The sequence below is a fragment of the Nyctibius grandis genome, chromosome 1, assembly GCF_013368605.1.
Source record: "Nyctibius grandis isolate bNycGra1 chromosome 1, bNycGra1.pri, whole genome shotgun sequence".
Taxonomy (NCBI): Eukaryota; Metazoa; Chordata; class Aves; order Nyctibiiformes; family Nyctibiidae; genus Nyctibius; species Nyctibius grandis.
The window spans coordinates 34633308-34652819 of NC_090658.1; the positions used below are offsets into that span (position 1 = coordinate 34633308).

The 19512-nt window shown below is 36.5% G+C and overlaps 1 protein-coding gene across 2 annotated transcripts in view; it reads right to left on the reverse strand.

The window, feature by feature from the left end:
* ZFAND3 (zinc finger AN1-type containing 3) overlaps positions 1 to 19512 on the reverse strand; it is a 148053-nt gene that overhangs the window by 97216 nt on the left and 31325 nt on the right. Inside the window, exons 2-4 of one of the 2 annotated variants that reach the window (XM_068401284.1) lie at positions 17135 to 17187; positions 15236 to 15276; positions 13174 to 13200 (exon numbers count right to left, since the gene is read on the reverse strand). In XM_068401284.1, coding sequence (XP_068257385.1) covers positions 13174 to 13200; positions 15236 to 15263 — 55 coding nt within the window. In that variant the 5' untranslated portion in view covers positions 15264 to 15276; positions 17135 to 17187. The remainder of the gene's footprint in view (positions 1 to 13173; positions 13201 to 15235; positions 15277 to 17134; positions 17188 to 19512) is intronic. The other variant, XM_068401274.1, reaches the window with a different exon arrangement.

Consider the following 19512-nt stretch of genomic DNA (forward strand, 5'->3'; position numbering starts at 1 on the left):
GTAAGTTTACAAATACAGGACTTTAAAATTGATTACTTGCTTAAATATTAAGTTACCTCAAATGCTTTGGATTTTTTTTTAACATTTAAGACATGCTTTGTATTTATTTAGAGGAACTGCTTCTGTTAGTAGAAATGACTGCTTCAGACCGTCACATCCTGCATTATATCCCTTCCCAACACCCCTGTTTACAGATTATAGCAAAGAGGCCAGGAAGCTAATTTTCATTCTTATTGTTTCACAATTTCATGTTAAACATTAAAATAATTACAAGAAAACAAAATTAATATTTTCTCTGCACTTCCAGAAGAGGTTACTGTAACAAGAGGTAGGTTAATATTTTCATACAAGTGCTTAGCCAGTGACTTCTATAACTTCATGCCTCATCTGCTCCTTTGTAGCATCTAGCAGGTAAAAGCTAGTTGATTCAAAAAAACGTGTGGGGTTTGGCACATCACTGTGCTCTTTCATTTTCTGAAGGATTATTTTGATTAGGAATGTGACAAGTTAACATAAAGTTCTAAAAGGTGAAGTAACTTCATAATGGGAAATATTTAACATACGATTCAGAGTAAAAAGTCACTTGAGAGCATTTACATAAAATACAGAGCACACATCTAGAGAGAGCATATATACTTACAAAAATACAAAATGTGTATGTACATGTTCATACAAACACAAACCAACATTTTTGCTTATTTCCCCACTAAATATGTAGACATACACAAAAAAAAAAACCAAAACGGTCCAGATTAAGAGATCTTTACTTTATACCTGACTGTCAGGGAACATCGTAGGGAAGACAAATTGGTAAAGAATGTCAGTATTTTTCTAGGCACTGAAGAAGAATATTTAAAAACCTATGTAGACAACAGCATTTAATCTGGCGTTACTCAAGCATAGTCTAAGAAGGTGTACGACTTCTGTTTGATAACACAAGCCTTGAAATGCCACCCTCACACACATTTACATTGGTAAATAAATTAAAAATCTGTTTCAAATTTTGAAACCTCTAGACTGGTTTCAAAGTCTTAACTAAACTCTTAGAAAATCCATGAAATGGATTCTGATCAATTTTACTAGAGTGCAGAAAGGGTTACGAACTGGTTTTGTTCTTCACAGAAATAATCTTCGACTTGATTTATATAAATTATGTGTCATCACACCAATAAGATTATCTACTTAACATTTTTTTTTTAAAGCAGCTAGACTCTCATTTGAATACCTTGGGTAAGCCTAGCTATAGAACAAGCCACCATAATAGTACACAAGTTTTAGTACTTTGATTATTTTCTGAAGTCTCCTAAAAGGAGATACATTCTCAAGTCCTACTGACAACATCTTCAGAAGTCAATAGTGAGCTAGCTATAAGTGCTCCTCTCCCGTAGGTTAAAGCATGATTTAATTTCTCAGGCTCAGGTGTGTGTATGGAAACAGTCACAACTGACTATTCATTCTCTCTCTACAGGGAGTTACTTACTGCAGCTTGCTGTGTGGAAGAGAAAACGGTTTCAAGTTAAAAACAAAACAATTACTTCTGCTCACCTGTAAACAGACATTCTGTACTTTGCTACAGTACCTACAGAAAAATGCCTGAATAAATATCTTAAAATTCCTTTCACCATTTACTAGGACATGGTCAGCAGAACACAGAGCTGCTCACAATGTCAGATGTTTATGCAGTACTAAGTCACAGTAAATATCTTATAGATCAAGAGCAAAATAGCTTTCATTCTGTCAAAAAGAGCTCAAGTGGGGACAAATACATGAAATCTGACCTTTACATCAAAAAGCTCTTTTGGTTACCACCAAGAAAAACATTCTGTTATAAAAGCTTCCAGCACTCTGCATTTCTAAACCTGTTTGATGAATATTCCTACATATTTTCCCCCAACTGATGCACATCAAGACCCTTTCAAAGAAAGAAAGGCGGGGGGGGGAAGATGGACTGAAATGCACTGGAGATCTATGGGTATCCACAGCTACCAGATGCACCGGAGACCTACTGTTATCTACAGCTACCACATACATTGATTTGGAGAATATTGCCAGCCATCTTGATTTTGGATTCAGAGACACTCTTTTATTCAGTTCAGCTGTTCATAGATCCAAGAGCCCAATTACAAAAAAAAAAAAAAAGATATTCATATTGGAACCCATCCAGTTACCTCTAACTAGCAGCAGTCATGCATCAGCTACAATTTTCATGTGCTGAAACACAAAGTGACTGCTATGTCTATCTTAAATTAAACCCTTATAGTTAAAAGTTTCCCGTTATACAACAATTTTAACTCTTTTGAAATAATAATTACAGACACTAACAGAAATGGTGCAGAATAAAGACTAATATTTGAGGTATTTCTAAACATTAACTTACCTTTGTCAGCTGGGTAGATGTCAACACCCATTATAGGCTTCTGCATTTCTAGGATTATTTATATTTACCAGAGTTTTCGCTAGATATCAGTGAGCCTCATTTTTTTTTTAAAAAAAAAAAAGAAAAAAGACCCAGCATTGTCAAAATCTAGCTTTTATATTGCTGCTCAAAGCTCTTCAGCAGATGGCAGTTCCCGCTGAAGACTTGAAGAAATGCACAGACTTTCCTGAGGCACAGAAAATGTCATAGTGAAAGAGTGCAGTCACCTACACTGGGATCGGCTTTCTATTTCTGCACATATTGCAGGGCAGGACATGTCAACAGAGGTGAACGAAAGCTTCTCTATTAAGAGCAGTAACACTACACTAAACATCACTAAAGTACAATGGTAGATAGCACAATATATTTAATTTTCAGCCTAGAAATGAGCTATACTCTGGCATTTACTTCCACAGACACTGTCTAAAGTGTTGGAGGTTTTTTTTCCTCTCTGAAGAAAAAAAAAAAAGACAAAAGGCAAAAAAAACCACGATCTTTGGTTAAGACAGCAAAGCCTGTAACTTATATAATTACCAATGAAGAAATGTGTCTTTTATTGCTGATTTAGCTCACTGCAAACAACTTTCACCTCAGATAAATAGAATTTAACTGGAAGCAAGTGAATACCAAGTCCACTTTGAGCAATTCTAAAGCGTTTGAGACGCACAAGTTTACTTTTGGTTATTTCTAATGCTTACAACCCTCCAATACCTCTATTGGCTGTTTGTAATTTGCTCTCCATTTATATGGGACCTTGCCCACAGAGCTGGGTAGAAATGCCCCAATCCCAAAATATAAAAGCTCCTGTTATTTAGGAACTCAGATCAAATAAAAATGCTACCTATTTTGCTGAACTGCTAATGTATATAAATGTACATAAATCAAAACAAAGTTTAGAAAGCTCCAAGGTTTCCTCCTTGAACATCAAGCTCATTCACCTTGTTTAACATGAAAGTTATATGTTCACTTATTCAAGTAAGAAACATCTCTGCTGTGGGTAACATTAGGAGTTAAAAATATACAAACCAGAGCCTCCCTCCAAATTTGTCCCATTACAACTCCTAATACAAAGGCGAGAGAAAATTTTGCATTACGCTCCAAAGACCATTACTAGAGTTACTTCTACGATCTCAGAAGGCTGACTCTATAGAAGACTACCACTAGACTGCTCGTTCAGTTTCAGCACTTCTGGTCACAAATGAGACAAAAGTATTTGGGTCCAACTTGTGACCTGATTGCAGCCCAACAGCTCAGAATCAACACTCCTGACTCACAGTTTCCAAATGCTTTGGCCCAGTAACAGTCACAGTTCCACATAAGTGAATTTATTTTTACCAGAAGGATAGGGGATGGCACTACATGATGGCAAAATCCTACACTAAGCTTGAAAAGTCAAGCAGTCTGAAATTGGGAAGTATCTGAACTAATCATTTTTGTACAGTTGTGATCTGACCTCTTTAATTTTAAATTATTTTTATAATGCATGCAAACAATCACAGAACTGCTCTTATAGAGGACCCTTAACTTGCTTACTGGATAGAATGAAAGAAGTTCAAAACACACAATCAGAATTTTATAGAAAGCAAAGCTCCTTTCTGCTAGACTCTTGACTTCGTTTTAGCCTCCAGGAAAATTCTGAAGAGAAATCAGAGAGAACTAAATTCTACCCACTGCTTCTGCCACAGAATTCCTACACGACTTCTGTAAGTTCCTCCTACTAATATTTATTTTCAGGATGTAGGTATTCTTGGGTCCCCACTAGCAGAAGCATTCAGTACTCTCGCAGTTCCATAAAGGTAGGGAGATCTGTACGATCAATGTTTAAAGCATCATAAAATTATACACTTTGTGGAAGGGAGATTAAGAAAGGACTACAGTCCCAAGGCTTCTCAAAGTTGATATCCAATATCTGTGGATGTTTAACATTTGTGCTTTAGATTCTTATCTATGTGTATTGAAGAAGAATAACACCACCTCGACTCACAGAAATGTCAAGATAGTAAATTACTTATTTTCTTGAAGCACTAGAGGGCTAATTACTTCTCTAAAGAAATTCTATTAAAAAAATAATTATTCTCCATTCAGGTCAATGTGCAAATGCCATAGTAAGAGACATAGAGCATGACAGACCATCTTATATTGCTTCCTATTCAGTACAATGAACAAGAGTACAATTCTGTGGAAACACCCCTATAGTGTTGCAATGAAAAATGCGTACCTTATTTCTTACTTAATAGTGAGGGACGCTATTCATTAGAAATACTAATGCCCATGGTGCCTGCAGAACCCCTCAGTGTCTTCACACCAGGACAGGGCATCTGTTTAAAGGAGACATTTTCAGCAAACAGAGCTCACCTAGATGATATTTAATGACCTGTGATTTAAATCAGGAGATTAGGCAAGTAATCTTACGCTTTCTTGTACTCTTTGATCCTTTTAGCATAATTAAAAGACAGTTATAATGCATACACACAGATTGGATTAATGATTATGACACCATAACCTGTCTTCTCATTTCCTAAATCTTCAATGCCAGATTCAGTCAACATTCTACGCTTTCTGCAAAGGAAAGGAACAAAATCTTACACATTCAGTTACTAGAGATGCAGTTATTTCGGATATCTTTTCAAGAAAGGCATTATCTACAATCCTACAGGCTTAGAGATCTCCAGCATAAGATTCCCCCCACCCCTGTTATGGAGATTCATCTACTCACAATTAAGGCTAAAGCCAGATTCCTGCTGGAAACTACTTTAACGTACTATTTTTCTCCCTGAGTAATAATTATCTTTCCCTGAGTAATAATGATCTTTCGAGGTCCCTTCCAATCCCTAACATTCTGTAATTAGGTGATATTTTGATGTGATCACAAGAAAAAAAATTTATATAAAGGGCAATTTTTTTCCCCAGAGTTTGCAAATTAGTCCAACGGTTTGAATGTTAACTTCTAAAAATTCCCTCTCATTCAACGTAAAATACTAACTTCTATATCTCCAAAGAAGATAGTTGACATACTTTTCACTTCCCATCTAATCAATACTACATTTAAACTCATTCATACACAATTTTTTTTTTAAAAAAAAAAAAGCAAAGTTATAGTTGTTTTGACTAAATCTGCATGAGCAGCTTGCCCTCTGGTGACTAACTTTGTGAGAACATATAAGATTTGTAATAGATGTATGAAGACTGGTATGAACAAAGAATGACTGGAATGTCTGCAGGCTCCACAAGAAACAGCATTAAAAGGGTTAAAAGAAATGGTATGCATTAATTGGTTATTTCATTCAAATTAAGAATAGAAACAAACTGAGGTAAAGATAAAGTGTAAAGAAGATTAAGAAAAGAACTGCAACGGTGGAATAACCACATACAGGAAAGAAGAGAACTGGGATTACAGAATTTTGCCTATGACTTATGAGGGCTAAGACAAAATGAAGAAGCAAAAGGTCCCTCATAGCATCCATTCCTCAAGGGTCCAAAAGGCAAGTCCAAAGTCAGCTTGTCATCATAGTGAGGGCTCCACAGCCAGTACTCCTTGCTCTCTGTCGCACACAGGTGATGTTAGCCAGACTACTTGGACATGCATCTTGGGGCTTGTGAATATATGGGTGTGAAAGGATAAACAGACAAAATCAACTTAATTACAGATTTTGTGAAAGAAAATTGCCTTCCTCCTCCATAAGATCTGACACTAATTTGTTAGACTAATTTCCCACACTATCTCTCACACTATGGTAGAGTTGGGTGGTGTGGAGGGCGTGAATCTGAACGATACACAACCAAAGGATCAAGCCTCTGTCCCAGACTTTAGGCAATTTACTCAGCCTGAGGGCCTTGACTGACTTTGAAGACAACCAATTTGCATTTTAATCTAATATGTTCTAGTGGTATGCTTGCATCAAGCTGATTTGGAAGAGGAAAATACAGATATTGTTCCTCAAAATGACCTTTTGTTTCCCAAGACAGGGCTCTAGATTTATCTCAGCTCCTTAGATGACCACTGTTACTGTACTGAACATCATATATGTTTTATCTTCACAAACATCCAGTGAAGCAGGGAAATAATATCATCTCTCAGTAACTAATGAGGAACAGAAGTGGAAGACAAAAAAAAGCGACTTGTCTAGTATCACAAAGAAATGCCCATTGACTGTGAAAAGGAAATCGGGTCTCAAGTCCCTAGCTAGCTGTCTAGCTGCTAGATCACATTCCTTTCATATAAAATGGATAGACAATTGAAAAGTCATCAGTTACATTTAGTTCTATGATGCAGATCATGTTTGTCCTGTACACAGGCTTACCTAACAGCTTAAACCACCTTAGCAAACAGCTACAGTTCCCTTACACCTAGCTGCTGAGCTAAAAGGTTTTCACAAGGGAGGTTTTTCTTGGTCTTGCCTTGCTTGTGTATGCAAGGACTTGAAATGTTGTCTGAGTCAACTGCCATGACTGTTCACCTAAATTCCTTCTCAATGTCCTTAGCTGAAGGTTGTTGGTGGACAGTAACTTCTTCCCTTTGAAGATGCACGAGCATGTAGAATGTGCAAGTTAGACTGAAGAACAAGGAAAGGAAATGTTGGGGCTGGAATGCAAGAAAGAATTGCGAAGTAGAGTTAACTTCTAAAATCATTGTTGTGTCTTGCTTGAATTACCAGGAAGTTCAGTTAGTGTAAAGACCAGTAGAATGTTGGGTATTTTCTGCAACAATCACAAATATTGATAGTCATAGAGGTACCCTGTCCCAGTTACCTCGAAATGGCAGAATAACAATGAGCCCTTCCTCATGGTCACCTAGCACATAACCTTAGTACTCTTATTAAGTAAGTGCTGCTTCTAGATTCCTTCCCTTGTAAAATATATTTTGAAACTAGCTCTTTTACCACCTGGCACTCTTCCTGTCCTCCCTCAGCCTCTTGGGTAGCAGTACAACGGGAAAGAGAAAGGTTAGCTGCTAGTCCTGTACAATTTTCATGTGGTGCTAGTGATTAGGATCCTAGAAAACATGCAGTCAACTCGACAGCTATCCTTGTGCATTCCCAAATACACTGCATGCAGTACTGTATAACATGCCTCCAATGACAAACTAAATTTCATTTGCAAGATGAAACACGAATCTGCATCATACTTCTCAAAGGAATGAGTTGAATGTTTCTAAAATGTGCTCACTGAGACTGACCTCTCTTCTCAGAGGGAAAGAGTTAAATACCCTCTTTTATTCCCCGAAGGCTGCTGGTCCGTTGCAGAGGTGCCATGTTTTATTTAAAACATGCTCTCTCTCAGTAACCACTTGTTCTAATTGGCAAGGCAAGGCTGGGTCCCCAAAGCACATAGCTCGTTACATTCAGTTTGGATTACAAAAACAGGATGAAACAAACTGCATCGAAATGTACAAATTAACAGCTCAGGAGTGCACGACACAGACATGGAATTAGATTGTAATATGGAACAAACTCCACAGGGAGGCTAAGGAACAAATCACTAGTGTCTCTATAAACTATAGGAGGTTTCTAAACGAGCAAATACACAAAACAGAGCACAGACTTCTCTATAACTCAAGCAAATTGCTAAATGGGAAAAAAAGAAAAACATTCCCTCTCCTATCTTATGCACGCATTTATAGGAGAACAGAGTTACAAGAAATTTTAATAAATTAAACCTCTGGGTTGCACATTCTAAATAGGTAACTCTGCTTTCATGCTGGCAATGTGCAAACATCATGCTAATTAAGTCATATTTCTAAACACTTTTTTTACATCATCAGAGAACCTATACACAAGAGACTAAATTACAGCTGGTGTTTCAACGAGTCATTTGGAAAGGTTACCAGTTAGAAGGTGAACAAGATATTAACAAAACAGAAAGAAACTGGCTTTACCATAAAGAAGAAAACATACTAGAAAATAGAGCTATGAAAAACTAAAAATAATGCAAGTCTGAGATGAAAAAGGGCTGAGCTCTTTTCTTTGATTTTAGATCAATCTGTACAATGGGACTGGCAATCCCCTGAGATAAGAAAAAGAAAACACATGGAATACATCAGTGACATCTTGCCAAGATAGAGGAAAAAATTAAGACTATTTGGCAGTCTTTTCAGTAGCCAGTATTGAGAAGAGTCCATATTTTTGAGTGTAATTTATATTTTTAACAAATGAGCCACAGACTGCTAGACTGTGAATTTAGCAAGATGCAATCCAATGAGACAGCCAATAATGTCCTACAGCATAGTTTGCTGATAGGATTGATTGACTGTAAAATGTTAAAGTTCTTAATTAAAAGGCATTCAATTTTCCTAGACTGTGTTGGTGAAAAGATACTTTCAAATGTGACTGCAAAAAGCCAGAAAGAAGAGAAAAAGAAAAAAACTGTCCTACCTCAATATACAACATTTGACTGCCAGCTGTGAAATAAATTCTCTTTCTTCCACTAACGACTGTACAGAAATAGAAATACTTCATGGGTCTGTCCTCCATCGGTGCTTGCCCCTTCCCACTATTTTATATGGGGGAAGATGGAGGAGGAGGAAAAAGGAGAAAATAATTGAGCAAATCAAACCAGCAGCTGAGCCACTGGCCCTACTGACAACCTACGTTGCACTGCTGCGCACACAACACCTTCATACAGCCAGGTCCCAGGCAGATGAAGGTCATGTCTTCCATACAGCATCTTTAACACCTTTCTATATAACGCATAGGAAAAATCATATCAGTATTGTCACAAATCAAAATAGGAGCCCTGTGGTCCACAACTTCCATGCCATGATAGTATAGACAGAGAAAAAAAGTGGACCTCTCAAGTAACAGTATACTAACTTCACTCAAAATGTGATCTCTATTTAACTCTTAAAACTCCAGCAAGCCTAGAAAGGTTCAGGTATCCTTCTCTCCCATATTTCCAATTCTCCTGTATATATTGAGTACTAGGAACACGTACCTTAAATATGCTGGATAATTTGGTTGATAGTACTATTTTTGACAGAAATAAAACAATTAATCCTAAGCTTAGATAACACAACTATACTTGAATAAACTCTATTTCTATTAATTTGTATTTTCTCTCCAAAACTTCAAGACAGGTTAGGGGAAAAGGAGTAAACTAAAAACATATAAATCCTTTCCCAATCCTTCCACAAAACATTGCCTTGTTCTAACAACCCAAACAGAGCTACTAGTCAGATATTTACATTTTTTAAAGCCACAGAATAATGCATACTTAACAGTGTAAAAAAAACTTTGGGGTCAGCAGTGCAAACCAAGCTTATCAATAAGTGAAGCCCAGCTAAAGTAATTTATCCATTTTTTTTCCTAATTCCATTTCATGGTGATTATCTTTCTCAAGCTTAGCATACATCTCAACTTTTCAAGTTTACTAATTATGCTAAGATATCTTTTCCTTACCAGCCTTCCCCTTTTAAAAATTCTTTGGGCACAGAGAAAAAAAAAATTAAATGTATGACAATATCTATTTTTATATCTGGAATGTTATAATTCTTTATTAGTAGGTGCTCTAAAATTAGAAGTATCTTTGTTGCCACTGTAACCAGCTATACAATTTTCCAAAGAATTATTTCGCTTCCAGCCTGAATGTGTAATGAAAGGTGAAGATGAAACTTGACTACTCTCAAGTGCCAGCCAGTGAGCGCTGTTTTTTTGTAGCGAGCAGTCCATGTACTTCAAAATACAAATACAGACATGAATACAGCAACAAATTCTAGCCTAATGAAGCAACAAATTGAAGGACCAGTTTCCATTAGAAGCGAACAAAGGGAATACCATACTGAAAAAGAAACATTCTGTGTACAAATAAAGAAAACTAGTACTTAGTGCTGTTTTCAAAGCTTGCTGCTTTTCCAGTAAAGTACTAAAACATGTGGATTCACATCAGAAATCACAAGGATATGGAAAATGCAAACATAGCAGGTTTTTAATCATTCATTTAGGAATGAAAACTTTATGAAGAAGGGCTGAATAAAGTATAATTTATCATTTATCATACAACAGGATACAGCAAAGATAACAAAATTTGAACTCGGAACATGCAAGATGCACCTGTTGAAAAGGTTTCCAGGGAGCAAGTTGAAAGCTTGACTGAGGATCAAGTTAGCAGTTGATTAACAGAAAGATCTGTTTAGGCAGGAACACTGGCTTTTGCCAGCTCATGCTTACAGCAGGTGTTATTACTGCCAGACAAGGCAGCATTCTCAATAGCTCCCAGGATTTACAAAGACTGAGCGAACAGGAAACTGTGTTATTCAAGTGACTCTGAGTCACACAAAAACCCCAATTTTGTAAGCTCCAAAAACCGTGTGTGACTTAGGCATGACAAAATAAAGGTCTGCTCAACAAAGCAGAAGGGTTAAGATGCACAAAAGCATGAAATAGGTCTACAGTCAGACATCTAAGTGAGTTCAGGAAATAGAAAGAATAGTAAATAATCTGATACTTCTAGAATCAGATGATATGTAGAAGATATTAGTGTCTATTTTCATTTCTTTTTCCCCTTATCAGATTTTTCAAATTCAGGAGAATAAAAGATACTATTGAAGTTACAAAATTTCATAATCTGGCACAGAACCAAGCATATGTATTGACAATACCTATGTAGTTCCAGCAATACTGATTTCCTACTTGATAGATTGAGATTAAAAATCTGTAATTTTTACTCATCAAGATACCAGTATGTAAAAAAAATGTGTTTGACTTCAAACTGAAAATAAAACTTAACTAACAGTGGAGCCCCTTAAAACTCAGAGAACTCTTGGGTTATATGGTTGAAGTATTTTCTCAAATTCAGTGACACTGATCTAGCACTTCATAGAACATGAACATAAACACTGCACAGCTGGATTAAGAAAAGAGATAGACACCCACCTCTAGAAGTTTCAATTACACCTTCAGACAGAAGGGCTATGAAATTGATTCACAAATCCATGACTACTCTAATCATCAGCTCATCTTCTTCCAGTTTTCCAAGAGCGTCTCTCCATCAAACCATCCAGTGCTGCACTTACCTTCAGCTTCACATACTATTGAACAAGCTGAAATCCATTACCTCCACCCCTCTTTCTAATGCTGATTGCACCATAACACCAATTAAACTTTCCAGACTCACAACCAAATGGATTAAAGGCAGACTGCATTTTTTTGGGTGATATAAGTAGAAAGTCTAGTTTTACATTTTTCTGTATTTAAATATTTGTTCTTACTCTGTAATAGTTTATTCTGTGACTGTTCCCAGAGGTTCCAATTAAACTTGAGTTCTTGAGGTGCCAGGTATTGTTTTCATGAATGTTTGCAGAATTCCTGCCTGAAAGAGCCTACTTTGTAAAAGTAGCTTTTCAAAAGTATTCAAATAATGTCCCTACCTGAAGCTGATATTAAAACTTCCATAAACCTAATGGGAGCAAAGATACATTAATAAAGAGTACTTTTGAAAAATTTCACTCATTACTGTTCTGATTTTAATAATTCAGATTTCACAGTTTACCATATTGAAAGAAGAGAGGTTGCAGTATTAGTGAAAGATGTGGTGTCACTAAGGGAGATAAGTCTGGACGTAATTTGCATTTTTTCACTTACCAGCCTATATTCTGATGAAAATCCCCACACACACTTCATTGCATTTGTATTCTGGATGTGCAAAAAGTCTGAAGCAACTATGTCTTAACCATCTGAAGAGCAAATTTATTTGAAGCAATTTAACATGTAGGATTACACTTGTACTGTATCTGGAGACTTTGAGGCATTGATAGCATGTGGCCAGCACTGAATTGGAGACAGAATGTTGTAAAGTACTTTGCAGAAGTACAATTAACTTGAAATTATTTCAGAGAGGCTCTTGAACATTTCAGAGTCTGCTGCTCCTACGGGGCTTGAATAAAACAAGTCAGGTATTCCTTCTTGGAACAGGCAGATGGGGTGAAAATGAGGCAAAGAGCTGAAGAGGATAGCTAACTTCAAGCTCTTCGCCAGTATTTATCAATCTTTATGTGCAAGCCAAGAACTAGTTTGTGGCAAATGAACGGCAGATTTGTGGTTTTACATAAGAGCTTAGTGAATCTCCTAGATTTAGGTCAACATATTGGGCTCTTCTAAGCAAAGGGTTGCATATATCTGTGCAGTACCCAGCTGACTCTTGCCATAGACAGCTAACCAACCTAATCTCTATAATAACCTGTGAAAAGTATTCCTGTGTTGAATATAAAAAAAAAAAAAATGTACAAAGATAGACAAAATAAGGAATTCCACTCTCCTTGCTACATAATCTTGCTGTTTTGATCTTTGTTTAATCTGGGGAAAAATGGGAGCAAAAATTCAGTGAATTTATCTTAATAATAAATTTAGAAACCACAAGTATTTGGTCAAACAAGAAGGCAAACTGACAGCCCCCAACCATTGCCCTTTGCTCCATTTCTGTGCTACTTAACCATCACAGACATCGAACTATGACCGGGGACAGGGAAGAGAGGAAGGGCAGAAGCAAAGAGCTCATTATCATGTACTTACAAACTTGTACATAGTTGAGAATGTCTGAAAAACCAGTGAAGATAGGAAGGTTCCACATAATAACTCATACAGCAATGTAAACCCAACATTTTCATCTCTTGATGACTTGTTGCCCTTCTCCCCTAATTTATATGAAGAGATAATGCTTACACAAATGCAAGGGGATTTGTTGCTTTGTGTGTCTGAAATTATTTTAAAAAACAGGAAGACTGGACTCCCTCTGAAAAAAAACCCAAACATTTAACAGTTACTAACCTTTTTCGTTGTGTGGATTTCTTTTTTCTAAAATAAAAGAGAAAGGAAACAACAGTCAAGAGAAATAATAATTCCCAATTTTCCCTTGCATATAAATCTGCTTCAATACATTTGAATGAATAACTTGCCATATTAAAACAGAAACAAGAGAAACTTTTTTCACATCGTATCTTTGGAGTGCCTGGAATAGCGAAAAACGTCTTTCAACAGCTTACTTGCCTAAAATCTTGCTATCTGTGGTGGTTAAATTTACAGAAACAAAAGTATACATCTTTCTAGTTCAATACTGTGGCTGGAAACCCAGTATAAAAAAATATGCTAAAAATATTTCAGTAACAAAAAAAAATTAAAAAAGACTTATGTGGGACTGATGACATTGAGAGGTTTTGAGTTACTACTCAAACAGGACTGCTTATTTCAAGGCTACTTGTTGAAGGAATCATAGTGAAAAATCTAAAAAGAGTAAATTTGCCTTTTTCCACAATACTTGGTTTTGTTGCAACTAGCAGTGGCCTTTTAAGTTACGCAAACTCTTCAGATCTTATTTCATTAAAATAAACAGGCTGTAAAGAAAGTCTTGAAAATTTTAAAAGGTAAGCTTTCCTCCCCCACTCCCCCTAAATCACACAAACATTTAGATATAGAAAGATGAACTTGATGAGAGGTAATGGCTTTTCAGGAGAATTACAGAATAGAAGCCAAGAATTTGCCTTCTTGTTAAAAGAAAACCAAAACAAACAAAAAAAAAAACCCAACAAAAAATCACACCACAAACACCACCAGTAAAACCAAAATAAAAGATGCTTTGCTTAATGCCTGGACTGCTGGCTGTGAAGTTTTGGGCACTCTGTTAAACCCAGAATATGAGGGATGGGCCATTTTGATATGTCAGAATCAGAAAATCCACATTTCTGAGGTACACAAACAGAAGTTGTATACAGTGCTACTATGAACATAACAGTTTGTACAGACTCAAATCAAAGACCTAGTAGCTAGTTTCTGACGGTGGTCAGTAGGGAAAGAGTACAAGGATGGACTTGCACTTTATACCCTTCCCAGTGATCCATGGCTTTGGAAAACAGCCAAAGAAATACATGCATCATTTTGCTGAACAGCCTTTGCCAATCTTTATTTCCCATGTGTTTGTTTAGTGAAGTGATGCTGAAGCCAAGATCTGAAATCTACAAGTCAAAATTTATTTTTTTGTAAAAAAAAAACTCAGGAAAAGCTTTAAAATCTTTTTTTTTTTGGTACACTGTACCTTAATTTTCAAAGATTCAATGACTTTGCCTTGGAAACCAATGACCTTATAAAAAATTTCTGCCATCTTAATATTAATGTTTCAAATATAAGCCAATAACTGAAAGTTTAAAAAATACTTCTGAACTTTTTGATATTGTATCTATTCCCCCAAGAGAAATTAAAAATCATGAACTATGACAGCACTTTTATTACAATTAAAAATAAGTTTACAATACTAAATACCACCAAAAAAAAAACTCAGGAAGGCAAAGCTAGAAAATGCTAACAGGAAAAAGTCAATAGCAATTCCTAACATTTTACACAGTAGAAATGACCTTGCAATAAGAAAATAGTATGTAACAATTAGAATTAGCCTACTGATGAGCTATTGATGATTTAATGTTCAAGGGCTGCAAGTTAAAACGAAATAGAGCAAAAGGTTTTCTATACCAACTTTTCCATTTTTTTATCCACACCATATTTCAGAGGTTATTACAAAATAAATCCTACAAAATTCCAAATTACAATTCAGACTCATGCATTTTGAAAGCCACATCACAGCATCACAGGAGCTGTGCTGACAGCAGAGCTCTGTAGTTCAAGGGTGTTCCAGAACTCCATAAACTTCAAGAACAAGGTTTGATTGGTAAATTTACACAAGAGGGTCTTGATTAGTAAATAAATGGAGCACCAAAGAGAGGAAAATATGATTACATATACATACTGAAGGAAGAAAAACCCATGCACAAATCCTGAAGGAGATGCCAACAATGTGGTTTCGATAATCTAACAAAAACACAAAACCTTTTACTGAACTTACCAGCAAAGCATTTGGAACAGAGATTCATAGTCTTGCTGGACCTGGGGCAAAAATAAAAAAAAAAAAAAATAGAGCTAAAAAATTCATTATAATTCTAATCAATATGGGGAAGTTTTTTGGGGAATGAAGCAAGGGTACAGAGAGGGTAAGAACTTAAATGTCTAGGAATCAAAGATAAGTGGCTAGAAGAGGCTGAACTAGGAACAAGGACAGCGGGAAGAGACTTCATATGGCAATCTCTTTCAATTTAAAGAGCTTCCAAAACATGACTTCCACACATTTACCTCATATTTGAAAATAAGCTTACTTTACCATTCAATGTATATGTTACACACTCGTCATTCGTATCCTTCTATTGCAATATGACAATAACGATAGACAGGAAGAGCCAATACATTCCACTTTAAGTAGACTCCCCTTGGCAACAGCTTTGCAGTCCTGACAAATCCTGAATACAGTACAGCGATAGAGAGATTAAAGTATTGCACTTATAAGGACACAGACAGATGTGCTCTTGGAAGTCTAGCTGGAATGGCTTAAGAAGTTATTACCTCAAGCTGTTCATTACTACCCTCAGCTGCATCCAGCAGTAATTTAAAATACCCTGGCTGACTTTGCACAGACATGAACTAGGGTAGTTCATATGATCCATTAGTGTGGCTCAACTTTGAGGGCAGTAACCTTCAGCTGAGAGAGAAACAGCTGGAGAATGACAGCAATATCTTAAACCTCCCAGATGTCTCCAAAGTGTTTGTGCAATTATGCGACAAGTGTTCACCCTCATAAAGTCAGTAGACCCGCAAAAAAAAAAAAATTGAGGCTATAGACCTCTTGAGGGCTACCATGAAACTACCCAAAGCAATATACTATGGGAGAACAAGTTTCTCTCAGTTTATGAAAAGTTCTAACATCACACCATCTCTTTTACAAAGTCAGCTGGAGAATACTCTCAAAAGCTCTCCACATGTTGAAAAGCCGTTAGGTAAGAGCAACCCAGTTTCTGCGCATACTGCCCAATATTTGATTTGTTCAGCGTTCCTGAATCAGCTCCACCATTACATATAAGCATTAACACTATCCTGAGCAGGTCTGAAAGTGCATACTGACAGGCAAGGTTGTACCAAAACTGTCCATGCCCACAAAACTTTTTTGCCTCCTCAGGGCAGCCTCTAGCTGGCATATATCATTTAGCCAAATTAATTGCATCTTTATCTTTAGAAATATGCATACACAAAAACAATTGAGACTACCAAAACAGTTGTTCCCTAGTTCCAGCCAAACATGGATGGAATTTTGAGTTGAGATCTGAATCTTACAATATACAAATTATAAAATCAAAACTGATTATCTCGGCACAAAAATTTTGACAATTTTTTCAAAGCAATTATATCACAAATGAACACAACTATCAGAATTACAGAATTTTTTTTTCCTCACAGAGTTTGCAAATGGATATTTTGAATGACTTTCCAGTAACAAAGTAAATCCAGACTTGGTCAATCATATCTTGGTATTAGTCACATCAAAACATTACAGATGCTTTTCAATTCATGCACATTTGAAAGCTGGTTTACATCAGGCTCAAGAACTCTAGAAGAACACAGTTCACTGCAGATATGAGACATAAGCGTTTGCCAGCTATAGCAAGAGCCACAGACACATGAAAGCTCATTTTAAATGCAAACAGTATGTGCACAGAAGAAAAGTTAATTCCCAGGAAAAGAAAAGCAGAACAGCATTTGTAGCCATACAAATACATCATCAAATTGGTATATACCCAAAGATTCAATATCTATGTTGACAGTCTGCACAGATTATCTACCTTCAAAAGAACTGCAATTAAAAACAGCATGGTGAGTCAACACCTACAGCATTAGTGTGCTGCAGTTCAGTACTCACTGCTTATGGGTTAGACCTTCTGGAGCAGCTCAATATGCCAGGCAGGAGCTTCTCTGCAAAGCCATTAAACCCCAGGGGCAGCAAAGAAAAAGAAAGGCAGAGTTCAGATGGTTCATATTGATGACATTGGAATGGGCAATGACAAATGTTTTCAGTGGTATAATCAACCATCTCAGCTTTTAAATATCACTCCAAAGCCTCATAATATTTACTTATCAGCACACCAACAATGGAAAACATACACACACACACACCATACAGCTATGTGAAAAAAAAAAAGGCTGCCATTTACTTATAGCACAAAAAAACCGCAGGTTTTCTGAAAGGACAGTGCTATTGGACAAGTGACCTTGTGAGCTATATAACTTCAGTTCACTGATATGGTTTCAGGGATCACTTTGTCTCTGATCCTTTTATATGCTTTTTTAAGGCATCCAAGTCAGTCTGAGGCTGCTATGTAAGATGAGAATCTAAACTTCGAGTGGGTTTTTTCTGTCTTTTAGTTTCTTTTACACAGTCACTTATGTCATTGCAGATCCATCAACATGAAAGTAGAACTAAGAAAATGGTATTTTTTTATTTGAGACAGAGTAACAGTGTTGATCAACAATCAGTCCCTTTTTGAAAGTGCAATATTTAATTAGAGCAAAAGCTTTAGAAAGAAAATGCATTAAGCAGTTTATATACATCAAACTTAGTAGGTATTATCTGAGAGTCAGGTCAATGTCTGTCAAGTAAAATATACGTTTGACAGCTTTTTGATACACTGCAAATCCCTCCTCTCATTGTTAGGATGTCCTCTTTACAGCAGGCAAGGACTCTCTCACCAGACTCTTAAAATTGAGCAAACCTGCATATTGCTGTTTTCTTACGAAGTAAATCTCGCTAACCACATCACTGGTTTACATTAAATACTTCCCAGTGACTCCAGCATTCACCAGGAACTCATACTGCCAGTCAGGAACACAAAAATACAGAATTTTTTTGCTCCCAATAGCTTTCTCAAATATATCGTACTTCTGTAATATCTGTTATTTCTTGAGGTAATTTTATTTGAAACACTCAAAGCTCTAAAGCATCAAACAGTTCTTATCATGACACAGCCTCCTTTCCTTCCACTTCAGAGGAAACAGATGGTCACAGCAGCCAACTCTAACAGAGCAGGTGACTTCCAGGGAAAGCAATACATTTCAGATTTCTAGGAACGTACAGTAAAATGATGAGCATAAAGGTCAATAAGGCACAACGAAGCTAAAATTCAAAGTCAGTCCTGGCAATGAGAATTGCATGTTTTAGACTACAAGTCTTTAGGCTGACACCCTTCTGTGGCAGTCAGGTCAGGGATATTCAACATGCTTGTGAATCAGTTATCAAATCACCACAGTTTTTAACCGGACATATTAAGATAATTTCCAGATTTCCCTCACAGAAATCAGCTTCACGCTTAACAGCGCCTAATCCAGAATTACTACAGTATACATTTTACATATACAATATCATAGAATCACAGAATCACAGAAAACCATCCCTAGAAAACCAGTTTTATACTGGTAATTTAAAATCTCCACTTGTACATAATTTAAGCTGGTATTCAGAAAGACATTCATATTTATAAATAAATCAAGTCAAATAGAATGGTACTATCTCTGAGGCAGAATACAGAGTTAAACCCTACTTGAAGGTACTTCCATCTGTCATAAAGAAACCATTTAACTAAAGGGTGTCACAAAATTATTATGTAGATTGAAAACCACAAGGTGAAGAAAGCTCAGAAGGTCCAATGGCAGAGTAAGTTAAAGGCAGAGGACACTTCAAGCCAGCTGGAAAACCCCAGAGGCTACAGAATGATTGCATGCAGCAACTCCCCAGGACTTGGTCTGAAACAAGTGTAGGTATTAAAAGTGCTTCCACTGCCAAAGAAAAAAAACCACTCTCTTAACAACACGGCCATGAAAGTAGTAACAATGACATAGGGACTTTGAAAGAGGAAGAAATTTACACAAATGGTAAATTCTGGAAGTTATAACGTATTTGTACTTTAAGCAATAAATAAATCACGTGTAAGGATAAAAACAAACAACGCATTTGAGGTGATTCAAACCTTCGTCCCTTACTTGCACTGTTGCACCCACAAATCTCCATAGCTAAAGAAACTCTTTGAGCCTTCAGACAGATGCACATGCAGACCACTGTCAACTTCAGCAAGACCAGCAGCCGCATCTCCAGTTAAAGATGAATAACGCAAAGTGAGAGCCACTAAGTATCAAACCCAGCGTATTTCAAATCCTGTGTATTGATATGTAACTAATTAATAAAACTAAAGAACTAAGATTCTTATTCAGCCCCTCTGCTTGCTTCCCTGATGCCATTTTCATCTG